Raw genomic sequence first — 27861 nt, forward strand, 5'->3', positions numbered from 1 at the left:
TCCTTTCCAACCCTAACTATTCTATGATTCTACTGACAGCAGTGTGCCAGCTCAGCCTATTTTTGCTCTCTAGGACAGGACTCTCTGCCCCACGCTGCCAGGGAAAGCTCCTGAGTCTCGGGTATCTCACTGAACAATTGTTGTGGGCAGCTGGGGATCCAGCAATGCTGTATCAGAGCTGGGGTGATGGATTCAGGGCTCCTGGGGCATCACACTCAGATGTGTTTAGTCTTTCTCATGGAGCAGTCCCTTTTTCTGCCTCCTTAATGAAATGTGATGACCAGTTTGCAAGTTCTTCACCTCTTCTCCAGTTTTCAAATGGTTCAAGATTGGGTTTGGGATTTTAAAAGAAAAGGTCTGATTTAGCCTCATGATTAAGAGATTTCTGAAGGCCTTTTGGATGTGTTTCTCTGCCTGTGAAGATTCACCAAGAACCACAGTTAGATGTTGCTTCAACTATCAAATCTTTATTGTTCTAATGTCCAACCTAACAGAGTACATGCAAGCCACATGGCATTGCTCTTCCCTATTTCACTCCATCTTTCCTCCTTCCCACAGGGATGCTGCCATGCAATACAGTAACAGGGCTGAAGGCAACCACACCGCAGTGACCCACTTCATCCTCCTTGGCCTGACAAGCGAGCTTAAGCTCCAGACTCCTCTCTTTGTAATCTTCTTCATGATTTATCTCATCACTCTCACGGGCAACCTTGGGCTGATGGCAGTGATCAAGACAAGCCCCCGGCTGCACACCCCCATGTACTTCTTTCTCTGCAATCTCTCTATTGTCGATCTTTGATACTCCTCTGTCCTTGCTCCAAAGCTGCACGGTACGTGCTGTGGTTGAGCATTGGGAAGATGCTAAATCTCTGTGTGACCAGCACATCCCAGCATGGAGGCAGCAGAGCTGTGTCTGTCATCCTGCACCTTCCTTCCTACCACTGCAAACATCCAGCTCAGCCAAAGAGGTTTCACAGCACTGTGTGGGTTGGAGGGAGCTTAAAGGCCACCTATTTCTAACCTCCTTGCTGTGGGCTTCATCTCACATCTGGTTTAAGAGAAGTAGCAGCTGAGAGTAGGATTTTCCCCTATTGCCAAGGGTTTTAGTGTGATTGAATGTAATGACTTTAGGGAGAAGTATGTTTTATTTCCTATTTTCTTCTTGTGGCCTGCTGTAAGTGATATTTCCTCCCACCCAACTCTTCCCCAACACAACCTGTTAACTGAGAAGGTACCACTGAGGAATGCTGCAGAACTTCATGCTCTGCAAAGCAGAAATAACCAACTGCAACCTGTTAGAGACCTTTAGCAATAAGCTCTTTCTGTAGCAAATAGAGACCTGGATGCATTGCAGGAGAGGGGGGAATCATCTGTTACTTCATGGTACTTTGCACATGGCTGCACCCAAGTTAGTCCTGACGTTGTGTTTTTCATAGCTAAAAATAAAAGAGAGACTCCCAGCATCATTTCTGTTAGTTGGACATGGAAAACATGACTAAGCATACCCACTGTATGCTATACCGAGAATTATAACTTCTTTTTTCCCCCTCAGATGTAGGAGTTTGCATTTGGATGCCTGATGTAGAGTGAAACAAAATCTATCTGGAACACCCAGTTGAACAGGGGTCATTTTCCCTAAGAGACAGACACAGACAAGGAGGAGGAAATGTGTATAACACACACTTTCCGTTAGAGCTTGCCTTGTCCCTAGCTTGGACACCAGAGGGTCTTGCCTCTCAATAAGAGTTGTTTGTGCTGTTTGCATGATGCAAGTTGCCTCAAGGGAGCAGCCAGGACCAGTTATTCCCAATGGGAAGGTGAGCTGAGAGCTGAAAGTGGCCACAAAGCAGAGCACAGTCCCCTTGTGCCTGAGCACAGCAGCAGCTTCCACTGATAGCCCAGGGGAAACTAAGAATCAGGTTCATGGTTGTTACAGACCAGGAGCAAACCCAGTTACAGCACAGCCCTGGAAGTGGGCCCAGTGCCAGGACTGAGCTTAAATAGAGCCTGAGCCTATGGCAGAGGGTGTGTGAGAAGGACCCAAGTGACGTTGGCCATGGGGATTACTGTGGCTGCACTCCCTGATGTCTCAAGGAGAGGGGAACTGGGTTTTCCACCACCCAATGTCCTAAACACAGCGGCAGCTCTGCATTCACCCTCCTCTGATGTATTCCTGTGCGCAAAGGATGAAAAATGGAGCAGAAAGGAACAAAGAGCTCCTTTATTGTGTTAATGAGAATCACCCCTCCTCAGTTATGCAAAATCATGGAATCATGGAATGGTTTGGGTTGAAAAGGAGCTTAAAGCTCCTCCAGCTCCGACCCCAACACCTTCCACTAGAGCAGCTTGCTCCAAGCCCCGGTGTCCAACCTGGCCTTGAACACTGTCAGGGATGGGGCAGCCACAGCTTCTTTGGGCACCCTGTGCCAGCGCCTCAGCACCCTCACAGGGAAGAGCTTTTGCCTAAGAGCTCATCTCAATCTCCCCTCTGGCAGGTTAAAGCCATTCCCCTTGGCCTGTCCCTACAGGCCCTGATGAAGAGTCCCTCTCTTATTCTATCTGAATAAGTTGCTTCACATGTTGTGTTCTCTTTTCTTGAGGGAATTGTCCAAATGTCTTATTTTTCATGAAAACTCCATCAGAAACTTTGATTAAAAGCTTATAAAGTGAGCATTTCACTTCACACCAACTTAAATTAGATTTTGACTGGTTGCCATTGCATTCATTCATTATTCATCACAGTTCTTTGCAGAAGACCACGATTTCCAAAGGTGCTTATTTTAAACCACAAATTTATTCAGTTTGTCATTATACAAGTACATGTTCTTCCAGTAATTGTACAGTTCATTAAACAGAAATGGTGTGTTTGGATTAAATGTTAAAAACCCTCCATCTACTGTTTTATTTAGAGCATCTTCCCCCTCAATAACGTGATGACATACAGAAGGGGAAGTGACATGGTCAAATCCACAAAGCACAGACCTGGTACTGAGCATCCAAAAAGGAAAAGATGTAAAGACCACACATCCCAGGAAGATTTTAGTTGGGACACACTTCTGGCCACATGCTAACCTATGTGTGCCTATCAGAGGTCCTTAGCACTGCTCCAGCTCACTTAGAAGGGATAAATGTATTGGATGCTCATATCAGGTATCACAGAGTCCCAGACTGGTTTATGTTGGAAGGGACCTAAAAGCTCTCAACTTCCAACCCCTGCCATGGGCAGGGACACCTTCCAGTAGAGCAGCTTGCTCCAAGCCCCTGTGTCCAACCTGCCCTTGAACACTGCCAGGGATGGGACAGCCACAGCTTCTCTGGGCACCCTGTGGTGGCACCTCGGCACCCTCATAGTGAAGAATTCCTTCCTCACATCCAATCTGGATCCCCCTGTTTCAGTCTGAACTCACCACCCCTTGTCCTATCCCTACAGTCCCTGATGAAGAGTCCCTCTCCTGCATCCTTGTAGCCCCCTTCAGACACTGGAAGCTGCTCTGAGGTCTCCAAGCAGCTTCTCTTCTCCAGGCTCAACAGCCCCAGTGTTCTCAGCCTGGCCTGGCGCCATACGGGAGCTGCTCCAGCCCCTGAGCATCCTCGTGGCCTCCTCTGGACTTCCTCCAGCAGCTCCATGGCCTTCTTATGTTCCCTGCAGAGAAGGACTTGGGGGTGCTGGTCGATGAGAAAAGGACCATGAGCCAGCAGTGTGTGCTTGCAGCCCAGAAACCAACTGTATCCTGGGCTGCATCCAATGGAGCGTGACCAGCAGATTGAAGGAGGTGATCCTGCCCATTTACTCTGCTCCTGTGACACTTCACCTGGAGCATTGTGTGCAGTTCTGGTGTCCTCAGCATAAAAAGGACATGGAACTGTTGGAACAAGTCCAGAGAATGGCCACGAGGATGATCAGGGACTGGAGCACCTCCTGTATGAAGACAGGCTACGAAAGTTGGGGCTGTTCAGCCTGGAGAAGAGAAGGCTGCGTGGAGCCCTCAGAGCAGCTTCCAGTATCTGAAGGGGGCCTATAGGGACGCTGGGGAGGGACTCGTCATTAGGGACTATAACGATAGGACAAAGGATAAAGGGTTAAAACTTAAAGAGGGGAAGTTTAGGTTAGATATAAGGAAGAAATTCTTTCCTGTTAGGGTGGTGAGTCACTGGAATGGGTTGCCCAGGGAGGTTGTGCATGTTCTATCCCTGGCAGTGTTCAAGACCAGGTTCGACAGAGCCTTGGGTGAGATGGTTTAGTGTGAGGTGTCTCTACGCATGGCAGGGGGGTTGAAACTAGGTGATCTTAAGGTCCTTTCCAACCCTAACTATTCTATGATTCTAGTATTCTATAGACACAAAAACTGTATCAGAACTGCTGGGGATACCAGGGCTGTATTGAACCTTGGTCCTTCGCTCAGATCTTCAAGCTCGCTTGGGATGAACAGTTATCAGCCAGGCAATGGAGAAAGTTGTCACTGCCTTACCTCAAACCTGAGCCTCCTTTTGTGGGAACTACTTTCATTTAGCACAATTTAAAAACAAAACACCATGGTGCTGTCTCAGTCCTGCTATTAAATAACTGATACTTATTTGGATGAATGATTGAAGACTCAGTCCACACTTAAAATCACCTGAAGCCTCATGAGGCTGGATGTAGGTGAGGATCGCGGGTGCGTAGAAGATGGTGATGGCAGCCAAGTGGGAGGCGCAGGTAGAGAAGACCTTCAGTCTCCTCATGGCCAAAGGGATCTGCAGGACAGTGTGGAGGATGTAGGTGTAGGACACCAGGATCATCAGGAGAGAGACCATGGCATTAAACACAGTGTTGTAAACCTGCAAGACCTCATTTGTGCTTGTGTCTGAGCAGGAGAGCTGCAGGAGGGTGGGCAGCTCACAGAAGAAGTGGTTGATGCTCCTGGCCTGACAGAAGGACAACCTCCCTGCCAGTGTGATGTGCACCAGGGAGGTGAGGAACCCGATGGTGTACACCAGCACCATCATGCCATAGCAACGCACCCTGGTCATGGTAGTGGTGTAGAGCAGGGGCTTGCACACAGCTGTGTATCGGTCGTAAGCCATTACCCCAAGGAGGAAGCACTCACAGACAGCCAGAGCCAAGAAAATATACATCTAGGCAAAGCAACCCCAAAAGGAGATGTGGCTTCTCCCCAGCAGGAAGGTCTCCAGAGCTTTTGGGATGATAGCGGAGGAAAGGCAAACATCCATGCAAGATAAGTGGCTCAGGAAGAAGTACATGGGGATGTGGAGGTGGGGGTCAGTGTTGATCAGCAGGATCATCATCAGGTTTCCCAGCACCGTTAAAACATAGAGGGATAAGAAGACTGTGAAGATGGTGGTTCGTAGCTCTGGGGCATCAGAGAAACCCAAGAGGATGAAGCCGGAGGGAACCGTGAGGTTTCCTGTATCTGTCATTTCAACAAGTTGATGGATTTGGATTGAAATGAAAGGAATCACTGAAATACATCCCTACAAGAGAAATAATGTGGAAGTTTAGTTGGAGTTTAATCCACAAAGTAAATGCAATAGAAAATGGTGTATTTGTCATGGTGTATTTCTGTCTGTAACTCAAGATCTGAAGTCAAAGAGGTGAAGGAGCTCATTACACGACTGGAAATTAAAAGAGAATAATTCTACAATGATTGATATACACATCACTAATGAAAGAGTGAGAAACATCATGTCTATCCAAACGTAATACAATAAAACCAAATAAGTACCTCACAAAATGTGGAAAACAGAAAAGATGTTGTATTTTCTTCACTGATTTCTGGGAATTTTAAAGATTATTTTTCTCCCTTTTTTTTTTTTGTATTTTTCAGAGTGGATCAGTGCTCTTCTGTAGCTTCATTACTTGTGCTGCATCCTTTTCAACACCACACAAAGCCATGTACTTGAAATTTGTTTTACGTTCTAAGTTTATCTGCTTTTGAAGAACCCCCACCCTGCATAATGTTAAGGGAAAGCAGTGGACTTGGCTCCAGCAGAGCTTTGCTGTGGTTGCAGTGAGCTACCTATGACCAGCCCAAATATCCACCTAAGGGTTTAAAACACAAAATATGCCCTATATAAACCAAAATTTTAAGGCTTTAGCTTGGATATTCTCATGCTAAAATATTGCTAAATCAGTTGTAGATGGGGTCAGGAATGCTGGTGTTTTTGAAGCAAACCTACCCCATACTAGGACACTTTTATTCACACCATGGGTTATCATAGAATGGTTTGGGTTGAAAGGAAATTAAAGCTCACACAGCTCCAAACCCTGCCATGGGGAGGGACACCTTCCACTAGAGCAGCTTGCTCCAAGCCCCTGTGTCCAACCTGCCCTTGAACACTTCCAGGGATGGGGCAGCCACAGCTTCTCTGGGCACCCTGTGCTAGCGCCTCAGCACCCTCACAGGGAGGTATTTCTTCCTTATCTCCAACCTGAATTTCCCTGTTTCAGTTTAAACCCATCACCCCTTGCCCTATCAATACAGTCCCTGAAGAAGAGTGAAATTCAACATTCCATCAAGCATGGGAGAGGCAGCATGACCAGGGTCAAACTGGACCCACCACCCATCAAACCCTTTTGTACCTACTTGGTTAAAGAGGAAGGTGGTGGTGGATGCAGTGCCTGCAGCTCCTCCTGGAGACCATGCGATGGGTTGAAGGAGAGACGCCTGGGAGCAGGATGCTCCAGGCTGGCTGCTGGAGGGGTTTTATCTCACAGGAGGCATTACCTCAGAGGCTTGTGTTGTGCAAACTGTTCTCCCAAAGGACCCTCCTCCATCGGATAATTAGTTTGACTTGATCAGCAAAACAACCTCTCAATTCCTCTCTCCCCAAACTCCTTCTGGCTGCATCAACACCTCCAAGACCAGTTCTTCTGCAGAGACCTACCCAGGAAGACAGGCCCAGGACAGTTTGCTTTGTATTTCCCCATCTATCACATACCTCTTCCTTTCAGTGTTTCCCTGAGGAAGCCCTTTACATCCACAGAGATCATCTAATATTGCATTGAAGGGAGCTGAAAACAAGCACAACAAAGCATCCTCTGTGTGGATGGTTTGAGGTGCTCATGGGGATTAGTTTCCAAAAGGCAGCTTTATTTCCATATACTTCACTAGTGATTGTACAGCACTTAGGTCAAAAGCACTGGCTCAAAACGTGGCTGCTTTGAGGATATATCAGGGTGAAGTCGTATTTCCCAGACTTCATCTGAAGAATCCTGAGTGCCGGTGTGTCCTGAATGCTTCTCCTAGATGAAGAGATATTATAAAACCCTTGGTAGAAAAATTAACAGATAACCTTGTCCCAGACATTTAGAAAACACAAAGGATGGGGCAAACAGGGGAGAAAATCGAGCTATGAAAGTGTGGGGAAGGAAGAAGGAGAAGTACACAGGTGGCTTTAAACGTTTTCAATGCAAACCTTGTTTTCTGCTAGAAAGCAACAGACTGACAATCCAGGAGATGGACTGGAGGAGGGTAGAAAAGGATTTCTGAGTGGTTTTGAATGTCTTTCTTCCCCATTGGGTACTGGGCTAAAGCAAAGGCTTGTGAAGTGGGAAAATCAGTATAACAGAGAGAGAACTAACTCTCAATCAAATTCTGGAAAGAAGAAAAATATATAATTCAAAGATTATTTAAAGGAACTACATGAAGGCAAAAAAGGCCACTAAGAATGCCTGGGTGCACTTGTGCAGGGTGAATAATGCAGCTTGAAGTCCAGATGCAGACAGCTGGGTACTGCACTTGCTCCATCAGCTTTGTCAGGGGACCCAGCCCAGCAGAACCTTGGCTTTTCAGGGGGGAGGAGGACCCCAAATCCTCCCTCCTAACAGCACTCAGGTTTTTTACAACCCTACTTAAAATCACAGCAGAGCAGAGGCTCAGATATGACTTGTCCCCATTTCCCACAAGGGCTTTGACTTCAAGAGACTGACAGCTTTATTTCTTAGAATTGCAGCCTGGTTTGTGTTGGAAGGGAACTTAAAGCCCCTCCAGTTCCAACCCCTGCCACGGGCAGGGACACCTTGTACTAGGGAAGCTTGCTCCAAGCCCCTGTGTCCAACCTGGCCTTGAACACTGCCAGCGATGGGGCAGCCACAGCTTCTCTGGGCACCCAGTGCCAGTGCCTCAGCATCCTCCCAGGGAAGAGCTTCTGCCTAAGAGCTCACCTCAATATCCCCTCTGTCATTTCATGTGACCAAACCTTGTGGGCTGGAGTTGAAATACCTGGAAATATCAGTTAATATTTCCTTAAAACCAGAAATAACACCAGAAATCATTTGCTAATATAAGACATAAGCTTAGATACCCGCTGATTTGATGCCAGCAGGGCAAAGCCACCACCTACCTTCTCCCTTTTGCACTCTGAAGCCTGAAATAAAGTTTATTGCTAATTTTAATAACATTTAAATAATAAAATATATTAATTTCAAGTAATATTTAAGTAACAATCACTTTGGACAACAACTTTCTTTCCATTACACAGTCACTGTCAGGTCTCAGGCTGCAGCCAGAGAAAGTCCTGTCCATGCCAGCACAGAATGTAGCCTTGGTTTAAGGAGAAGCGTGTTTTCCGGCTGTCATGCTTCCAAGTATGTTTAGTCCCTTCTTTGTGAAGGTGCTATATCCACCCGTCCTTGAAGGTGCTATATCCAACCAGCCTCTTCAACGTGTAATATCCAGCCATCCCTGAAGGTGCAATACCCAGCCTGCTTGTTCTCCTCACTAGGGCAGGGTAGCCCTCTCCTTTCAGCTGACTAGGAACCATGAATGGACAAAGAGCAGAGGACTTTACTTTTTGCTTTCCTCATGGCATTCTTCATATCTGCATTTCTTAGGCTGTCGATGAGTGGATTCAGTATGGGGACAGCCACAGAGTGCGTCATGGAGACCACCTCGTCATGCTTTGAGGACTGGCTGGAGCTGGGGCACAGGTACATGAAGAGGGAGCTGCCGTAGTACAAAGCAATGGAGATGAAGTGAGAGGCACAGGTGGAGAAAGCTTTGCGTTGACCAACCACAGACCGCATCCGCATGACAGTGGAAAGGACCGACAAGTAGGAGATGAGGATGAAGACCGTGGTGCTCAGTACCTTGAACCCCACCACGGCAGCAGCCATCACCTCGATGGCAGGGGTGTCAGAGGAGGAGAGGGCTAGCAGTGGTGGTCCATCACAGAAGAAGTGATTGATCGTCTTGGACCAACAGAACGGGAGACGAGATATGGAAACCGTGTGTATGGTAGAGCTGATCACGCCAGCTAAGTAGGCACCAGCCAACATCCCAATGCAAAGCCTTTGGGACATGACCATGGAGTACGAGAATGGTACAATGGGTTACAAATGCCCATATAGCGATTGTAAGCTATAGCAGCCAGCACGTAGCACTCGGTGGTGGCACAGGTTGCAAAGCAGAAGAGCTGAGTGGAACACCTAATGAAGGAAATCACCTTCTTCTCCACTAGAACTTGGAGCAAGGCTTGAGGGATGACGGCAGAGGACTAGCAGACATCCAGGAGAGACAAGTGGCTTAGGAAGAAGTATATGGGGGTGTGTAGGCAGGAATCCATTCTGATTAATGCAATTAATTGCAGGTTTCCTATGAAGGTAACCACAGAGATGGCAAGGAATAAGACAAAGCACATCACCCACAGGTCTTCCCTGTTTGTGAAGCCCAGGAGAATAAGCTCAGAGGGGGACGTATAATTATCTTCAACCATAGTGAACCTATAAGCAGTTTGCCTGATTTATGTCTTCAAATTGAAATGCTGAATAGGCCCAAATCCCTCAATAATGTTAAGAATGTCAGGTTTTGTCTATCAATCAGTTACACCACTTACATACATACAAGTCAATATAAGGTAAATTCTCTTTGAGAGAGGAAAACACCAAGTTCCCAAGGCCAGTCTTGGCTGAACACCACAACCACCACCAACATACTTGGAAGCAAGTGTGTATTTTACGGCAAAGGAGGGAGGGCAACACCAGAATGAATAAACTGCAGGGTTCCTCCTAGTTCCTCTCAAGCCATTGACACATGGAAGTCCTTGAATTCCCCAGTAACTGCTGGGAAAAGGGAATTATTTCTCATCTTTTGGGTGCTGCCAGTCCAGGGTGAGTACATGAGGAAAAAATAGCTGTTCTCTGTGACCCAGGAGGAGCTCTTTGAGAGCAAATGTGGCTTTCCTTAGGGTAGGATGGTGCAGAACAAGGATTTCTCCACCCCACTTTGCTTTAGACACGATGCCTGACTTGGAGACAAAAGATACATTCAGGCTTGACCAAAGATAAGTTCTCCCTGGGAGAAATCAGCAGCTCCTAATATCACAGCTTACAACAGGTAGAATAAATCCTCATTGATTTTTCCTGCCTAACATTAATCATCACTTGACAGAGTTACACCAGAGAGCAAAGCAGGAGTGCGCGTGGCTGGTATCTGACAAGCAGAGACATGCTTAAGTCATCATTATTTGATGACCTTTTGCTGAAGGGGTGAGCTCCCCCTCCAGAGCCAGACTCCTCATTTCAGATGTCCTGTGAGCAACGCGGGTGGTCTCCTGGTGTTATTAATTGGGATTTAGAGCTGCTTTTCACTGCTCACATAGAGATGCTGGAGGCAAAGCAGCTCCTGAGCCATCACCACGGAGCTGGAAGATGTGAGCCAAGTAATGAAAATCCAACTGTTTGGGTCTGGGGCTCAATCCTCCCCCTGAGGCAGCATCCACCTGCCCAGACACACACATCTCAATTAACAAAGGCTCACCCTCGCTTTTTCTTGCTTGACAAACCAAGTGCTTGTTCTGACGTGATCCAAGGTGCAGATATGAAACCTGGGATGTGTCTAAGGCTGCAGCTTGTGCTATACATGACAACTTCCCCCCAGCAATCACATCTCCCTGCAGCTTGAGCACGCTCACTGGAATGGAGAAAAATTAAACTAAAACCCATACCTTGCTCACTTTGTTTAGATATTATCCATGCAGGTTGTGGGTCCACACTCTGCTGAAGAGTTAACTGAATATTTATCCCTGTATTCCTGGGGAAAGGACCTCCATTTGTGGCTTTCCTACTCCGATTTGGTAAGATCTTGCTTTTTGGCCAAGCTTTCAACAAGCTGCCCTAGGACTCACCAAGCAGACTGTTGCTAGTATTATCCAAGATGTAACTCTTGACATTATGGATAGGAGAACATCCAGATGCTGTTGAGACTCTACAGCCAAGCAAAACCTTGCATCACAACCTCCTGGTTAGGTAGCAGTTAGCTTGCTCTCATAGAACCATAGAAGCCCAGTTTGTGTTGGAAGAGACCTTAAAGCTCCTCCAGATCCAACCCCTGCCACGAGCAGGGACCCCTTCCACTAGAGCAGCTTGCTCCAAGCCCCTGTGTCCAACCTGGCCTTGAACACTGCCAGGGATGGGGCAGCCACAGTGTCGTGGTTTAAACCCAGTCAGGTAACTTGTTCACTCACTCCCAGTGAGTGGTGCCAAGCTGACAACAATCAAGGTCCGTGTTCGTCTCCCCCCCCCTCCCTGCACCGGGGCTCTCCCCTTCCCCGCTCCCAGAGGAACGGGGAGGAGGATCGAGAGAGTGCAACTCCTACGGGTTGAGACAAGAACAGTCCAGCAACAAATCACCACCGCTACTATCAGCTAAAACAATGATAAGGGAAAATAACAAGGGAAGAGAATACGATACCACCGGCCAAGAAAACGAGTTCCACCCGGAAGCTCCTGTCCTTCCGGGTAACTCCCAGTTACCCCCCACCCCGGGCATGACGTGCTGTGGTATGGAATACCTCCCCGGCTAGCCCGGGTCAGGCGCCCCGTCTCTGCTTCCTCACAGCTTCCCCTCCTCCCTGGCAGAGCATGAGCCTCACAGAGTCCTTGGTCAGGGTAAACATCACTTAGCAACAACCGAAAACATCGGCTTCACCAACGCTGTTCTCAAAACTAGAAGTCAAAACACAGCACTGCACCAGCTAACACAAAGGAAAAAACATGACTGCTACTGCTGAACCCAGGACACACAGCTTCTCTGGGCACCCTTTGCCAGCACCTCAGCACCCTCACAGGGAAGAGCTTCTGCCTAAGAGCTCATCTCAATCTCCCTCTGGCAGTCCAGAAGGGACGTTATCCTCAAGATCCCAGTACAGGAACAAGGGGAAGGTGCCAACTCTATAGAGCTATTACACACTGTTTGGCTAGCTGCTCTTTCAAGAGTCCTACAGCACAAACTGTCTAATGAGTGAAGAAAAAGATCATTTAAAATATGAAGCAAAAGAGCCCCATGCTCACAGCACCAGCATCCCTCTGATTCCTGAAGGGGATGGTTTCTGCTGCCCTGAAATAAAGCAGAGGAGGTAAGGTTTGCTACAAGGCCTCTGGATCCTGTGGATGCCACAGGACAAAGCAGTGTTTTCATATCAGGGATTTCTTCCTCTTTGCTCTCAGATCCACTTGAAATGGGTTTTAATACTCCCAGCTTCTCCAGGCTCCAGCTAGAAGGGTAATGCTGCTCTGTCTTCCCCCATGCAGCATCTACCCGTCCAGAGCCTTGTCCTTTGTGGTATTCACAGAGCCAGGGGTGAAACAAGTCAGGGGATTACACATTAACCACCAGGGAGCTGTCAGACCAGGCAAGGGTCAGCCCAAAGGGCTGTGATTTACATCCATCAACAACAAGGAATTAAATCCTTCACCTACATGGGATAAAGGCTGAGATTTTACCTGTTTTGAGATTTGCTTTCATTATAAAATATGGGATGGCTTTGTCAGGAGTAAAGATGTGCAATGGGGACACTTTCTGAGAGGGATCTGTGGATCTAGAGGAAACAACTGATGGAGAAGGGAATCATTTAAACCACTATGAATTAGCACTTCAGATTGTGTATGGATAGCACAGGCTATTTAATGAAAAAAAAACATTTAAAAGGCAGAGTGAATTTGATATCCTCAACAACAGAAGGACATGGATCAAGTGCAGAGGAGGACACAAGGATGATCAGGGACTGGAGCACCTCCTATATGGAGCCAGGCTGAGAACATTGGGGCTGCTGAGCATGGAGAAAAGAAGCTGTGTGGAGACCTCAGAGCAGCTTCCAGTGTCTGAAGGGGGCTACAAGGATGCTGGAGAGGGACTCTTCATCAGGGACTGGAGTGACAGGACAAGGAGTGATGGGTTCAAAGTGAAACAGGGGGAGTTCAGGTTACAGATAACAAAGAAGCTCTTCCCTGTGAGGGTGCTGAGGCACTGGCACAGGGTGCCCAGAGAAGCTGTGGCTGCCCCATGCCTGGCAATGTTCAAGGCCAGGTTGGACACAGGGGCTTGGATGACATGGTCTAGTGTGCGGTGTCCCTGACCATGGCAGGGGGTTGGAACCAAGCTCCTTTCCAACCCAAACCACTCTATGATTCTACAATAATCTACATTTCATACAACCTGAAGCCTCAGCCAAGAACTGCATTAGGAAAAGTGGGGTTTAAAACATCATTTCTAAATGTGAGAGGACTTTGAAGCTGTTATACCATCTGACATTGCCTTAACAGGGTCAGGAAATAAACTGTCTACATAGGATCAGCCAACTGTAGAGGCAACATGATGGCCTTAGTTTATTTATCTATTATTTCTCAGTTTTCTGAGAACAAGTCTCTTGGCTACCCAAAGCTTCCCAGCACGTAAGAAAAAGGTGGTTTTATCTTAAATGAAAGGAGTGACTATTGCAGAAACCTCCACTAGATGGTGGTGTTGTATAAGAAATCCCGATCCATGAGTTTCTAGCCACTTATTTGAAAATTTCTGCCTTTTATACCTAGAGGGACTCCTGTGACAATTTTGCACCTCTTGGAGGTGACCACAGAGAGCAATGGTACCAAGAAGGAACAAAAATCGCATAGAAAAAGGAATGAATTTTCTTCAGAAGTAGATGAAATGTAGCTTTGAAGGGGAAATGGGCATCTAAAGAGCAGGCATATGTGGATACTGTCATATCCTGCTGGCAACAGTAAGAGTCAGCTTCAGGATGGTAACTTTACTAAAGAATAAGAATAAATAAAGAATAAAAGAGAACAGATAAAGAATAAAGTATAAATAAAGAATAAAGTATAAAAAAAGAATATTTATTTCTTAGTGCTGGCCAGGGTCACATCCCTGTTTGGGTTATTTTCCCGTGGATTAAAGAGTGTTTTTCCCACTGGTGATGCCACAGCTCAAGTGACCACAGGTGGAAAATCCCCATCCAGGACTCAGCCAAGCCTTCTCCTTCCTATCAGCCCATCAGCTCCAAATCCATTCCCAGAGGAGCTTGTTAACACAACTGGATCAGGGACATCTCTCACCTTTGAGTGATGAGCTGCTAAAGAAATAGGGAAGTTTTGGGTGTGTGGGGAAACCCTGTGGTGACTGTTTTCCCTGGTGGTATTGCGACTTTATAGCAACCAAGATATGGGGGAGCTGCAATTTGTGCCAGGAATGACTTCTTGCATAGGAAATAAGGACTTTTGGTTGGGTTTTTTCATTACCTTTGATTTTCCTGCTGTTTCAGGGTCCTGGTTTGTTTGCATGTTTGCTTTGGGTTTCTTTAATCCCCATTGCCTCAAACCAAAGTGCAACTCTCCTGCGGCAAACTCTACTGATAACATTCTTGCCTTTGTTTTTAACAAACCACTGTGGGTATAAATTAGAAAACTCCTTAGAGCTTCTCTTAAAGGCTTTGAGAAAGGCAGAACTTGAGGAGGAAAATGAAAGGGTGAAGTTCTACAGCTGCCTGAAAAGAGGTGGCAAAGCCCAATTTGACTGTGATTTAACTCAGCAGGGTGGTTCCAAACACAGACCTGTTGAAGAATTTGCATTTCACTCACTTGGCTCATGCACAATATCCCATTGCTCCATAACTGCATTAAAACATCAGTTCATCCATTTAGACCTTGGGTTTCCATCCTTCCTGGGAAAAGCCCATAGCAGCTGGGCCCTCCCCACCCTATAAATTACTGAGACCCCAACTAAACTGAGGCAAGGAAAATCAGTATCGTGGGTTTTGGTGTTGACGTTTAACACAAGAATATATTGTGTTATATATAAATACAGAGGTTAGGATGCATTTAATATTGTGTTTTGATATATATACAGACATATACATATATGTTTATGTGTATAATTTGCCAGTCATAGGAACAGAGATCTCCTAGATGTCCTTTCTGAGCCATAACTATGTCCTGCTGGTCATAGTCACATCAGTGACTAGTCATGGTCACATCAGGTTGCTCCTGGCCTCATTCAGGCAGCTTCTGAACATGGCCATGGGTGGAGGCTCCACAGCCTCTGGAACAAAGCCTCATGTTACCCACATCCCTGGATCAGGGTTTTCAAAACCTGACTATGATTCTTTCTGCAGCTCTCCTCAGAGCATCCTTCATCTCTTTGTTCCTCAAGCTGTAGATGAGGGGGTTGAGCATGGGGATCACCACCGTGTAGAAAACAGAGACCACTTTGTCAGTGTTCAGGAAGTAACTAGAGCTAGGGCGTAAATACATGAAGATGGTTGTTCCATACAACATGGTCACCACAATCAGGTGGGACATGCAGGTGGAAAAGGCTTTTTTCCTGCCCTCAGCATTACGGACACTCAGGATGGCAAAGAAGATGAAGACGTGGGAGACCAGAATGGCAGAGATGGTGCTGAGCTCAATGACACCAGCCAAGGAGAAGAGGATCATCTCATTGATGTACGTGCTGGCACAGGACAGAGCCAGGAGAGGAGGAACATCACAGAAGAAGTGGTTGATGACATTGGAGCTGCAGAAGGGCAGCCTGATGATGAAGGTCATCTGAATGATGGAGTTCAGGACACCCCCAATATAGCACCCTACCACCAGCCCCACACATAACCTCCGAGTCATGACAGAGGAGTAGAGCAGGGGGTTACAGATGGCCACATACTGGCCATAGGCCATGACAGCCAGCAGGAAAAACTCAGTTGTCACAAAGACGATGTAGAAGAATGCTTGACCCATACAGCCAGCAAAGGAAATGGTCTTTTTCTCCAATAGGAAGTTGACCAAAGTCCTGGGGGCTACCACAGAGGAGAAGCAGATGTGAACAATGGAGAGGCTGCCCAGGAAGAACTACATGGATGTGTGGAGCTGTGGGTGACCTCGGATGGCTACAGTTATCCCTGCGTTGCCCAGAAGGGTGATGGTGTACATGAGCAGCAGCAGCACAAAAAAGGCTGCCTTCATCTCCACTTGGTCACTGAGACCCTTGAGGATGAACTCTGCTACTGAGGTGTGATTCTGCTCTGCCATTCAGGGCTTTTGTATCTGGCAAGGAAGGAAAAAACCCTGGAAAATACAGGACAGTGGAAACCATGCCTTTATTTGAACTGGAATGGGATAACTTGACAATTAGCACCCTGTGCATCAAGGGCATCCCCACTATTCATTTCCAGGGAGCTACAGTGGAATGGACTGCTCTGTGGCCATCTCCTCTAAGCTTGCCCTCTTACACAGCCCAAGGAAAGAGGAGGCCCCTTCTGAAGTGAGAGCATCCCAGCTTCCCCAAACACCTCTGAGCAGATCCATTTATATCACTCAATCCCATTGTGGTACCTACAGTTTGATGAGACCAATGGCTACAGCAGCAGAGAGGGATTGATGTGACACAAACCAAGCCATCAGCTCTGCCCTTGATCCCCTGTGATCAAGTTTCTCTGAAGACAGCACTGATTTTGGAAGCAGCTTCTGGCTATAACTCATATAAGACTAAAAGTACTGTAGCTTTCCTTTGGTGATTTTGGAAAAGTCATTGAGATGAAGGAAAAAAAGCCTTTAATTTGCTGGGAATTAAGGAAGGAGAAGGGAAGGGGTGCTGCATGACCCTAAAACTCATTCAGGACATGAAGAGTTTAATATTACAGTCTTGGAAACCTTGGGGAGGTGATGCCAGGAGACCATGAGCAAAATTTGGGTCTGAAGATGTTATTCCCTTAGTACTATTAAGAGAATATACGATTAGGAGGAATCAACACCATGATGAGACCATTGAGCTCTGCTAAGCCAAACTCACTCAACTCCGGTTGTCTAAGTTAGGCACTAAGTTAAGCTGCTCACCCTCATGAAAAAAAAAGTGTGAATTACAGGTTTCTGTCCCTGATAACATGAAGGTTCAGAATAAAACAACTAAATCTTTACAGGATTAAAGATGAGAATTAAAATCTTACCCCACCAGATGAGTGTCGGGACCGGAAGACTCAGCGAAGATCCATTCTCCGTCAACAGAATATTTCTTTGTAGAAATATTCTTTACATTTTAAAATGAATATCACTATTTCAGGGCCAGTGGTTAGGTTCATCTGTCCTTGTGAGTTTTCTCGTCTCTTATTTTGCAAGGTTCCTTAAACATACCATAAGCACCATGATAAGCACCGTGGCTAAATGGGCTACAAGAAAGATGGAGAAGGGCTTTGGACAGGGGCCTGTAGGGACAGGCCAAGGAGAATGGCTTGAACCTGAAGGGTGCCCAGAGAAGCTGTGGCTGCCCCATCCCTAGCAGTGTTCAAGGCCAGGTTGGACACAGGGAATTGGAGGAAGCTGCTCTAGTGGAAGGTGTCCCTGCCCGTGGCAGGGGTAGGAGCTGGATGAGCTTTAAACTCCCTTCCAACCCAAAGCAGGCTGGAATTCTCCCATCACTCGGTGGCAGAAGGAAGTCACAGGAGGTAACATCAACACAAAGCAGAGCCTCACCTTCATTGAAGCAGTGGCATTTCTTCTTCATGTCCTCAGGTCCTCTTTGGGAAAGCTGTGTCAGAAAACAGCCTTATCAATGTGGGTTCTTTTTATAATAAGAGGGAGCAATGTCTGCCAGAGGGGAGACTGAGATGAGCTCTTAGGCAGAAGCTCTTCCCTGTGAAGGTGCTGAGGCGCTGGCACAGGGTGCCCAGAGAAGCTGTGGCTGCCCCATCCCTGGCAGTGTTCAAGGGCAGGTTGGGCACAGGGGCTTGGAGCAAGCTGCTCCAGTGGAAGGGGTCCCTGCCCGTGGCAGGGGTTTGAGCTGGATGAGCTTTAAGGTTCTTTCTGACCCAAACCAGTCTGGGATTCTATGAAACAAACTAATACAGCGACATCTCCAGCTCCATAAACTAAAATCTCTTGAAGAAATTAGACAGGGAAGTGTTCCATGAATCCATACACCAAGACCACAGTATGGTGGGTAATACGTGTCACAACACTTGGACCTACTGGACAGATATCAGTCAAAAGAATTTTGTTTAGGTACTACTGCAGTTCTCCTGTTGATTTGAATTCAGGTGGTTGCTGTTTCCTTTCTCTTCTCACCACTGCTCATAGGAAAATGAAACAAAAACCCCAAGGAAATGGTAAAAACTTGGTGTGGGGACAATTACTGTCTTAGTCAAGTCAGCAAAGGCAAAAATCAACATTTGGAATGGGTTTCACAGGAAGATGATAACAAGGGGCAACTGTAAGAGTATGAATGGTTGCAGGAACTCTCTTTGTGTTGCTGAAATTCTCTTTAAGTAGCATTAGGAAAGCCAGTTGATAAAGTCATGAGAATAATCAGGGGTGAAGCATGTAGACATGATTCACTCACTCCCTCTCCTCAATGTGGGAGTAGGAGGAAGACATCTCCTTAAATCCACATATTTACAGCATATTGTTCCTGAGCTTTATTAGTGCACCTGGAGATGAAGAGATTGATGCTCTGGGTGGATTTCGCTTGTTGTCAACCTTCATGGACTGGAACACTTCCAAGGTCTCAGAAATGAGTATAAATACATCTTGAACAATAGAAACTACAGAGGGCACTTGTCTGCCTTTGCAAGATGCAACAGCAAATCACCCTCAGTGCAGCTTCTAAGGAAAGGCTGCTAAAACCCACTCTCAAGATCTGCTTGGAGATGAACGTGGCCTCAGTCATCATCTGGAGGAGCAGCCAAACTCATCCCAGTTGCTGAAGGAGCTGCATGGACCCTCCAGGTTTCTCCATCATCACTGTGCCACCTTAAATTTCCTTTCTTATGGACTGTGTCTGCTGAAAACTTTGTGTTCTTCTCAGCTTTAAAATGCCCACACTTCTGCTCTGCTTTGCTTTGCAAAAGGAAGTGAAAGTCAACAGGAAAAGGATTTCTTCAAGTGGAATTGTTCCATGTTGGTTCATTTTAGAAAACAGCAATTATTTTCCAAATGTACCTGTCATTTCCTAAGGAAAACCCAAAATGCAGTCAATGTCTGTGCTGGTTTGGCCTGGGATAGAGCATATTGTCTTCATAGTAGTTACTATGGGGCTATGGTTTGGATTGGTGCTGAAATGGTGTTAATAAGTCCCGGGTGTTTTAGTTATTGCTGAACTGTGTGGGGCTTAGTTGCCATCTGTGGCTAAACCTCGACCATAGAATAGTTAGGGTTGGAAAGGACCTTAAGATCATCCAGTTCCAACCCAGCTTCCAAGAATTGCCCAGTTATTGACCTTCCTCCTGTATTAAATGTCCCAAGGAAGGCAGAAAGAGGAGAGATGAAATGCTGAGCTAAACCCAGGTGGGTGCTCTCACTGTTGAGCTTGAGGGTTTGGTTTTAAGACCCTCTTGTAGCCACTAGATGGAGGCTTGGCTCGTCCAAGAGCTCAAATCTCTTCCAAGAGCTATCCAGAGTCCAACTGACCCTCTAGCAGGATGGGTTCTGCTTCCCTTTGTTGACACCGAGGAAGCTGAGGGTCCTCTTGAGCTGCCCGCATCATTGTCTGTTTTGCCTATCTCCTGCAGGTTGATGCATTACAGAGGATGACACCCGTCAATCACACTGATGTGCATGAGTTCATTCTTTTGGGGCTGACCACCCACCCAGACCTCCAGGTCCCCCTTTTCATGGCTTTCCTGGCCATGTCCATGCTGACCCTTTTGGGGAACTTTGGGATCATTGTATTGTTCAGGACTGATCTTCACCTTCACACCCCCATGTACTATTTCCTCAGCCATTTGGCTTTTGTCAGCATCTGCTACTCCTCCGTCATCATCCCCAAAATGCTGGTGCAGACTTTGACACTGGAGAAAACCATCAGCTTCTTGGGATGTGCAGCCCAGCTCTGCATCTTTCATAGAATCATAGAATCGTTAGGGTTGGAAAGGACCTTAAGATCATCTAGTTCCAACCCCCCTGCCGTGGGCAGGGACACCTTAGGCTAAATCATATCACCCAAGGCCTCGTCCAACCTGGCCTTTGTCATTTTTGGGGTCATTGAGTGCCTCCTGCTGGCTGTGATGGCCTATGGCAGGTATGTGGCAATCTACAAACCCCTCATGTACCCCACCATCATGTGTGGATGGATGTGCTGGTGGCTTGTGGCTGGTTCCTATGCTGTTGGTGTCTTCCATGCGGTGACCCACACCACTTTCATCTTTACCTTGTCCTTCTGCCACTCCAATGTTATCAACCACTACTTCTGTGACATTGCCCCACTCTTACCTCTCTCCTGCTCCAACACCCACTCCTACGAGGGGGTCATCCTTGCTCTCGTCAGCATGAACTGTCTCAGCACCATGACCATCATCTTTATCTCCTATGCTTACATCCTCCCCTCTGTCCTGAGGATCCACTCAAAGGAGAGCAGGAGAAAAGCCTTCTCCACTTGCACATCCCACCTGATGGTCGTCACCACGTTCTATGGGGCAATCTTGCTCATGTACCTGCGCCCCAGCTCCACCTTTGCCTTGGATGAGAACAAAATGGCCACGGTGTTCTACACCATCATGACCCCCACGTTGAACCCCTTGATCTACAGCCTAAGGAACAGGGAGGTGAAGGCTGCCCTCCTGAGAGCAGTTGGGAGAAGGCAGTGAATGGAGGAAGCTGGTGACCAGGAGGGTGTTTCCTTGTTGCTGTTATTGAGCAGGACTCATTGCAGCACGGAGGTCTCTGTGAAGGTGTATTGAGGTGATTACTCTGTAATTTCTCTCTCATTTATAAGGTATCTGACACTGATTTGGCATGTAACACCTGCCTAGATGAAGGTGGGTGAGATGAAGCCCAACCTCATTCATCACCAATGGTCAATGTGCACAAACAGCTCCTCCGGACACCTTGATTCATCCTGTTCATCACATTGCTCTCTTCAGTCACTACAGAGACAGCATGGACTACCCTGGGCATGGGTTTCCAGGTTGCCAAGGTTCAGAGGTGAACTCAAAAGAAGAGCCAGAAACTCTCTTCTTCTGGAGTGTCTCTGAAACCCAGTGCCTACCAGCCTGGGTGAGAACGGAATAGACCCAAAGGACCACAGGACATCATAGAATCAGTTAATAACTCAATCACACAAGTCTCCACTGTACTTTCTCATGATAAGGCTTGTGGCACTCTTAAATAAAGCTTTCCCACCCAAAACTTGGTTCCTACAAGTGAAATTTCAGGTCAAGCTGAAGCTGTTTGGTCCTTTGAAATCTCACAGTGTTGGTGCTAATTTACCTGGAAGACTTTGGGCAATTTGAGCCTTGTCTTTGCTGTTCTTTTGCAGACGGTGTGCAAATGTAAAGAACTTAATCACAGGTTGGGTCAATATCCATTGTTTCAGCAGTGATTGAATCATCAGTGTTGGATTTCCCAGCTCTTGAAGCTGATTCAGAAGTAGGCCTTTTACATAATTCACCAGTAAGTTAAAGAATGGAGACTGATGTGGATATCCTGAAGGGCTCCCTCTTAAAGAAGCAAACCCAGATAAAAAATACAAGTAAACAACTTTAAAGTTGGGATAAACTATGTTCTTGCTCAAGTAAATCTTTCAACGAGTGGGTATTTCTCCCCACCCATAAGAAACAGGCACCTTTATGTGTAATTCACTCTGTTGTAACTCCAGTCTCTAAAGCAAATCACATGAATCACAGCCCAGAAATGCCTGTTTGTGTCCCAGCAATGGAAATCTGTGTGCATGTGTGTATTTATATGGATATCTAGGATCACGAGATGAATCCTGGAATTCCAGAGTGGTTTGGGCTGGAAGGGACCTTAAAGCTCATCGAGCTCCAACCCCTGCCACGGGCAGGGACCCCTTCCACTGGAGCAGCTTGCTCCAAGCCCCTGTGTCCAGCCTGGCCTTGAACACTGCCAGGGATGGGGCAGCCACAGCTTCTCTGGGCACTCTGTGCCAGTGCCTCAGCACCCTCACAGGGAAGAGCTTCTGCCTCAGAGCTCATCTCAGTCTCCCCTCGGGCAGGTTAAAGCCTGTCCCCTTGGCCTGTCCCTACAGGCCTTGGTCCAAAGCCCCTCTCCAAGGAGAAGGATCCATGCAGGAAGACCAGCTTTATTTCAATTTGGTTTGGTTTAGTTTAGTTTTCAGTTTAGTTTTTATTTATTTTAATATTTCATATTATTTTATTTCAATTTATTATTCTAGTCTATTCTTTATTTTAGCTAAGTTAATTTATTTTAATATACATTTTTGTTTGCTTTTTATGTTTAATTTTAAAGTTATATTTTATTTGTATTATTTTTAATTCTTAATCATTTTATTTTTTTATTCCATTTTTTAATTTATTTTATATTTTATTTTCATATTCCTCTGTCATCCATCTATGCACCCCCCCCATGCACACACATATGTGTATGACAGAGTAATATAATAATAATTGCACTTCTCCCAAAGGAAGTTCTGCAAAACACTTCTCAGCCAAAGCACCTCGGAGGTCTCAGTGGATTAGAGAGAAGGGTTATAAAGCAATTACACCATCAGGGGGGACAGAGAGAGCATATAAGTGTCCTCGTCATCTGTCGTAACTTAATGTGAAGCAAGGAAGAAGAACCAAGCTGTCACTGGTAAGGACAAGGGGACATCCAGATTTGTTTTATTGCTGGAGCTAGGAGGTAGTTTATAATTTTAAGGGGCTATATAGTATCATAGAATCCCGGAATTGTTTGTGTTGGAAGGGTGCTTAAAGCTCATCCAGTTCTAACCCCTGCCAAGAGCAGGGACCCCTTCCACTGGAGCAGCTTGCTCCAAGCCCCTGTGTCCAACCTGGCCCTGAACACTGCCAGGGATGGGGCAGCCACAGCTTCTCTGGGCACCCTGTGCCAGTGTCTCCTTGTGCAATACAATGCATAATTCCTTGCAGGAAGCAGGATAGCAGGAGAATGGTTTCATCCTTTAGAGATGAGGGAGAGGAATTTGATTGTTCTGGTTTGTATCTTTATTAGACAGACCATGAGGAACTGTTTATTTCATGGCAGAGCAAGAGAACACCAGAAGAAGGAAGATCACAGGGCACGTGGATTTTGTGAAGGGTGTTGAACCAGTTATAATGGTTTGGTTATTTTTTAATAGCAGTAGATAGCAGCTAAAATACCAGTTATAATAAATCCTTTATCACTGCAATGCCGGTGATCCCACCCTGATTAATTCTGTCATGCTGCAGGTTGTACATAGAGCTAAACCCCATGTGCTTCTTCCATAGGGATAAATGGTTTATCTGATTTTCCTTTCTGAATATAAGCCAGGCTCTTTGATACCAGTTTTACAGTGACTGCTGATGGGAAAGCTGTGCTCATTGCACTGCAGAGATTTGCTGACAGTGACGCACACCCCATGAGCAGCACAGTGCTTTCCATGATCTTAGGCTAATATTGATCTGCTATTCCCAACAGTTTTCCTGTCTTTTTTCTTGGTCTCTTCCAAGTGTTTATGTTACAGTGGTTCCTTGTGGACCCCTGTGGAGGCTGCTCCATATCCCTCCCTGATTCTGTGATTAAAAGGCAGGATGCCATGGTGTATTTTCATAGAACTCTTAAATATGGATTTTAGAAAGAGGAGGTGTAGGAAAAGTTGATAAAAAGGAAAAGATTTGTTGTGCCATTTTTTGGTTTTACTGGTTTCTTTTCTCCCTCATGATGGCACTTCACCATTTCTATATACCAAATAGAAGAATAACCCTGAAATAGCAAAACAGATGAAAAGTTACTGAAGAATAAATGGGGTTTTCCTGTTTCATCTACAGTGTGCAAGCAAAATCACCTTTAAGGAAAACCTCTATGGGGAAGGCTTCCTAAGATGCCAAACGTTCTATTCTTCTTCAAAGGTTGGATTTGATGATCTGAAAGGTCTTTTCCAACTCAGTTGATTCTATGATTCTAAGTCCTAGAATTACAGAATCACAGACTGGTTTGGGTTGGAAAGCACCTGAAGTTCAGCTAGTTCCAACCTCTCAGGCTTGGGCAGGGACATCTCACACTAGACCATGTCACCTCTAAAAAGACATGGTCTAGTGTGAGATTTTCATTATTGATGTCAGTAATTCTTTACAGGAAGCACTGAACCCCTTCTTTTACACTTTCTTTGTTAGAACTTGGGAGGGTTACCCTGGAGTGTGATATATACCATGAGTATACATCAGGGAGATGTGTTTTAGAATGAATGGAATAGGAAACACTTGGCAGAGTGACTGCTACCAGAATAAAACATTCATTGCTTTGCTAAACTGTTTTTTGATGAATGTTGATGCAAATGAAGCAGATCTCTGATAAGGAGAGGGTTTGCCATCCAAACCCTGGGGATTGATGGGCTTTTTAGGTGCTGAGTGTCTCCATTAACTGTTTATTATGGCTCTATGAATACAGCTTACAGTGCTTTAGGAGAAGATGGCTAAGGAAAACCAAAGCAAGCAAGTGACAGAGCTGACTCTTGTCGGACTGATGGACAACCCGCAACTGCAAGCGCCTTTGTTCATCCTGTTCCTCCTCATTTACTTCATCACGCTGGTGGGGAACCTGGGCATGGTTGTGCTCATCAGGAGCAGCGCTCAGCTGCAGACCCCCATGTACTTTTTCCTTAGCAACTTATCTCTCCTCGATGCTTGCTACTCATCGGTGGTGGCACCGAGGATGTTAATGAACCTTCTGATGGAGAAGCAAACAATCTCTGTCATTGGCTGCGCAACCCAGCTTTACTTCTTCATAGCCTTTGGCACCACCGAGTGCTTCCTCCTGGCTGCGATGGCGTACGACCGCTACATGGCCATCTGCAAGCCTTTGTTGTACTCGGCCATCATGTCCCACCAGCTCTGCATGCTGCTGGTGGCCAGTTCCTATGTGCTTGGCCTGCTGAACTCCTGGGTGCACACAGAGTTTGCCTTCAGCCTACCTTTATGCCAGCCAGCCAAGGTCAACCACTTCTACTGTGAAATCACGCCTGTTCTGGCCCTCTCCTGCTCTGACACACGTGTCAATAGGTGTCTTATATTTGTCCTTGGTGGGCTGGTGGAGATGGTGACCATCTTGGCCGTCCTGGTCTCCTATGCCTTCATCCTCGCTGCTGTCTCGAGGATCAGCTCTGCTCGGGGCCAGTACAAAGCCTTCTCCACGTGCACCTCTCACCTGGCTGGAGTCACCATCTTCCACGGGTCCATCCTCGCCCTGAACTTCCGACCAGGGTCTGGCAGCAGCCTGAGCACGGATAAGGTCTTTGCTGTGTTCTACTCGCTGGTGGTGCCCATGCTGAACCCCCTGATCTACAGCCTCAGGAACAGGGAGGTGAAGAACGCCCTGAGGGACTTTGTCAGCTGGAAGTAGCTTTGGCAGGATGTTTAGCTGCTGGTTTTGTGACAAAGGTCTCCAGAGCTTCAGTTGACACCAAGGACTTTTGTTTCCCCACCCTATTCCTTCACCTTAAAGATCTGGTTTGGAACCATTTCCAAGTCTGTCTTTCTTCCTATGACTGGCTTGTTGTCCTGGGTTCAGCAGTAGCAGTCATGTTTTTTTTTTGTTTTTTTTTTTTTTTTTCCTTTGTGCTAGCTGGTGCAGTGCTGTGTTTTGAGGTCCAGCCTGAGAACAGTGTTGGTGAAGTCGATGTTTTCAGTTGTTGCTAAGTGATGTTTACCCTGACCAAGGACTTTGTGAGGCTCATGCTCTGCCAGGGAGGAGGGGAAGCCGGGAGGAAGCAGAGATGGGGCGCCTGACTCGGGCTAGCCAGGGAGGTATTCCATACCACAGCACGTCATGCCCGGGGTGGGGGGTGACTGGGAGTTACCCGGAAGGACACAGGCTTCCGGGTGGAACTCGTCTTCTTGGCCGGTGGTATCGTATTCTCTTCCCTTGTTATTTTCCCTTATCATTGTGGTAGTTGATAGTAGCGGTGGTGATTTGTGTACTTTGGTTGCTGGACTGTTCTTGTCTCAACCCGTGGGAGTTGCACTCTTTCGATCCTCCTCCCCGTTCCTCCGGGAGTGGGGGAGAACCCCGGTGGGGGGGGGGGGACACGGACCTCGATTGTTGTCAGCTCGGCACCACTCACTGGGAGGGAGTGAACAAGTTACCTGACTGGGTTTAAACCACGACAGTTCTTTTTTGGCACCCAACGTGGGGCACGAGGGCTTGAGATAAGAACAGATCTGTCTGGATTGATAGTCACTCGTCACAATGCTGATTTATTGGCTCTCAAGGTTGTTCCTCTTGATCTCACAGTTTCAGTATATCATATCTTACGTCCATCCGGTATTTGCTGTATTAGTGTTTTTTAAGTGTGGGGCTTGGGCTATGGTTTTTGTCCCATTGTACTTTATGGTAATGACTTGTAATACAATAGAATCATTGATCATGAAACTGATCTGGTTTATGTTCCCAGTGTGGTCACCACCTTTATACTTTGGGAGGTATATGATGGAGGTGCTTAGCAATTACACATCTTTTTTCTCCTTCTCAGGTGCTCAACCTGTGAAGGAGACATTCTTTTACCCTCCCAGTCGTCCCCCCAGACCATTTACATTTGAGAGTTTTGAATTTTTTGAATGGCATTTTAATGCTGTTGAGACTTGTTTGCTGATGGTGATGGGAATCACCATGCTCACACGCATACAGAGTGTGTTTTGCCCACTACTGATTTCAAGAGTTAAGTAGAGTCAGGTTTGGGTCTTGTCTGGGGTCAAACGACGATGTAGGAGGACCGAGAGATTTTCCCAGAGGCTGGACAGCCATGAGTGGCAGGGTTTGTGGGATAGTATGGGCAAGTATCTAGGTCAGTGGGCCCCTCCAGTACTTTGGAATTTCACTACCGAACAACTGCAAAATCCAGAAGAATTAGTAAAACACTTAAATGAGGTGTGTGGTCATTCTGGCCATACCAGAGATGGACAAATCACGGCAACGTGCTGGGGCTTGGCCTATGCTTACAGGGCCTTGTTCAACACTATCCAGCACCTTCAAAAGGAAAAGAATGTCGGCGGATCTGAGGGCAAAGCGACAGTCGCTACTCAAACTTTGGCTGCAATGAACTGCGCAGCTACCCCAGTGACAAGTACAGCAGCTGCTCAAACTTCAACTGCAACAGACAGCGCGGTTACCCCAGCTCCAAGCACAGTAGCTACACCACCCCCAGCAACAAGTACAGTCGCTACTCAAACCACAGTGATAATCACTGCAGCCAAACCAGAGGACCAATTCGTACCAATATCGGTTGCCCCTGTACGCAAGAGAACAAGCAAAAAGGAGGCAAAAAGGGTGAAGCGAGATGAAGAACCAATGAATTCACCACCCGGTCCAGAATCTGATCAGGAGTCATCATCACATGACGAAGAAGAAGAAGAAGAGGTAACTTCTCGACCTCGGACCTCAACCGAGCTGCGGAATATGCGAAAAGATTTTACCCGTCAACCAGGGGAGCACATCATCACCTGGTTACTCCGATGCTGGGACAATGGGGCTGATGGTCACGAACTAGAAGATACAGAAGCCAAGCAGCTGGGATCACTTGCTAGAGAAGGGGGAATTGACAAAGCAATTGCAAGAGAGAAAAAGTCCCTCAGCCTTTGGAGGCGGCTCTTGGCAGCTGTGAAAGAAAGGTTTCCGTACAAGGACGATGTTATGAGCCATTCGGCCAAGTGGACTAC

General features: G+C 46.6%; 2 protein-coding genes and 2 pseudogenes across 2 annotated transcripts; 2 read left to right on the top strand and 2 right to left on the bottom strand.

Moving 5' to 3' along the window:
* Positions 1-8752: 8752 nt before the first annotated feature.
* LOC133282157 (olfactory receptor 8U3-like) lies at positions 8753-9714 on the bottom strand (annotated as a pseudogene).
* Positions 9715-15355: 5641 nt separating this feature from the next.
* Positions 15356-16294, bottom strand: LOC133282248 (olfactory receptor 5J3-like; annotated as a pseudogene).
* A 3662-nt stretch (positions 16295-19956) lies between these two features.
* Positions 19957-20838, top strand: LOC133282249 (olfactory receptor 8U9-like). Its single transcript, XM_061478295.1, has 2 exons — positions 19957-20028; positions 20200-20838. Exons 1-2 carry the CDS (start codon positions 19957-19959, stop codon positions 20836-20838), a joined length of 711 nt encoding a protein of 236 aa, XP_061334279.1.
* A 3781-nt stretch (positions 20839-24619) lies between these two features.
* On the top strand, positions 24620-25549 carry LOC133282250 (olfactory receptor 5AR1-like). The gene has a single exon (XM_061478297.1). The coding sequence runs from the start codon at positions 24620-24622 to the stop codon at positions 25547-25549; it is 930 nt and encodes a 309-aa protein (XP_061334281.1).
* Positions 25550-27861: the final 2312 nt, after the last annotated feature.

Source organism: Pezoporus flaviventris, unplaced genomic scaffold, assembly GCF_033815535.1.
Source record: "Pezoporus flaviventris isolate CSIRO_AGI_PZ_B2104156 unplaced genomic scaffold, CSIRO_AGI_Pfla_v1 ptg000116l, whole genome shotgun sequence".
Lineage (NCBI taxonomy): Eukaryota > Metazoa > Chordata > Aves > Psittaciformes > Psittacidae > Pezoporus > Pezoporus flaviventris.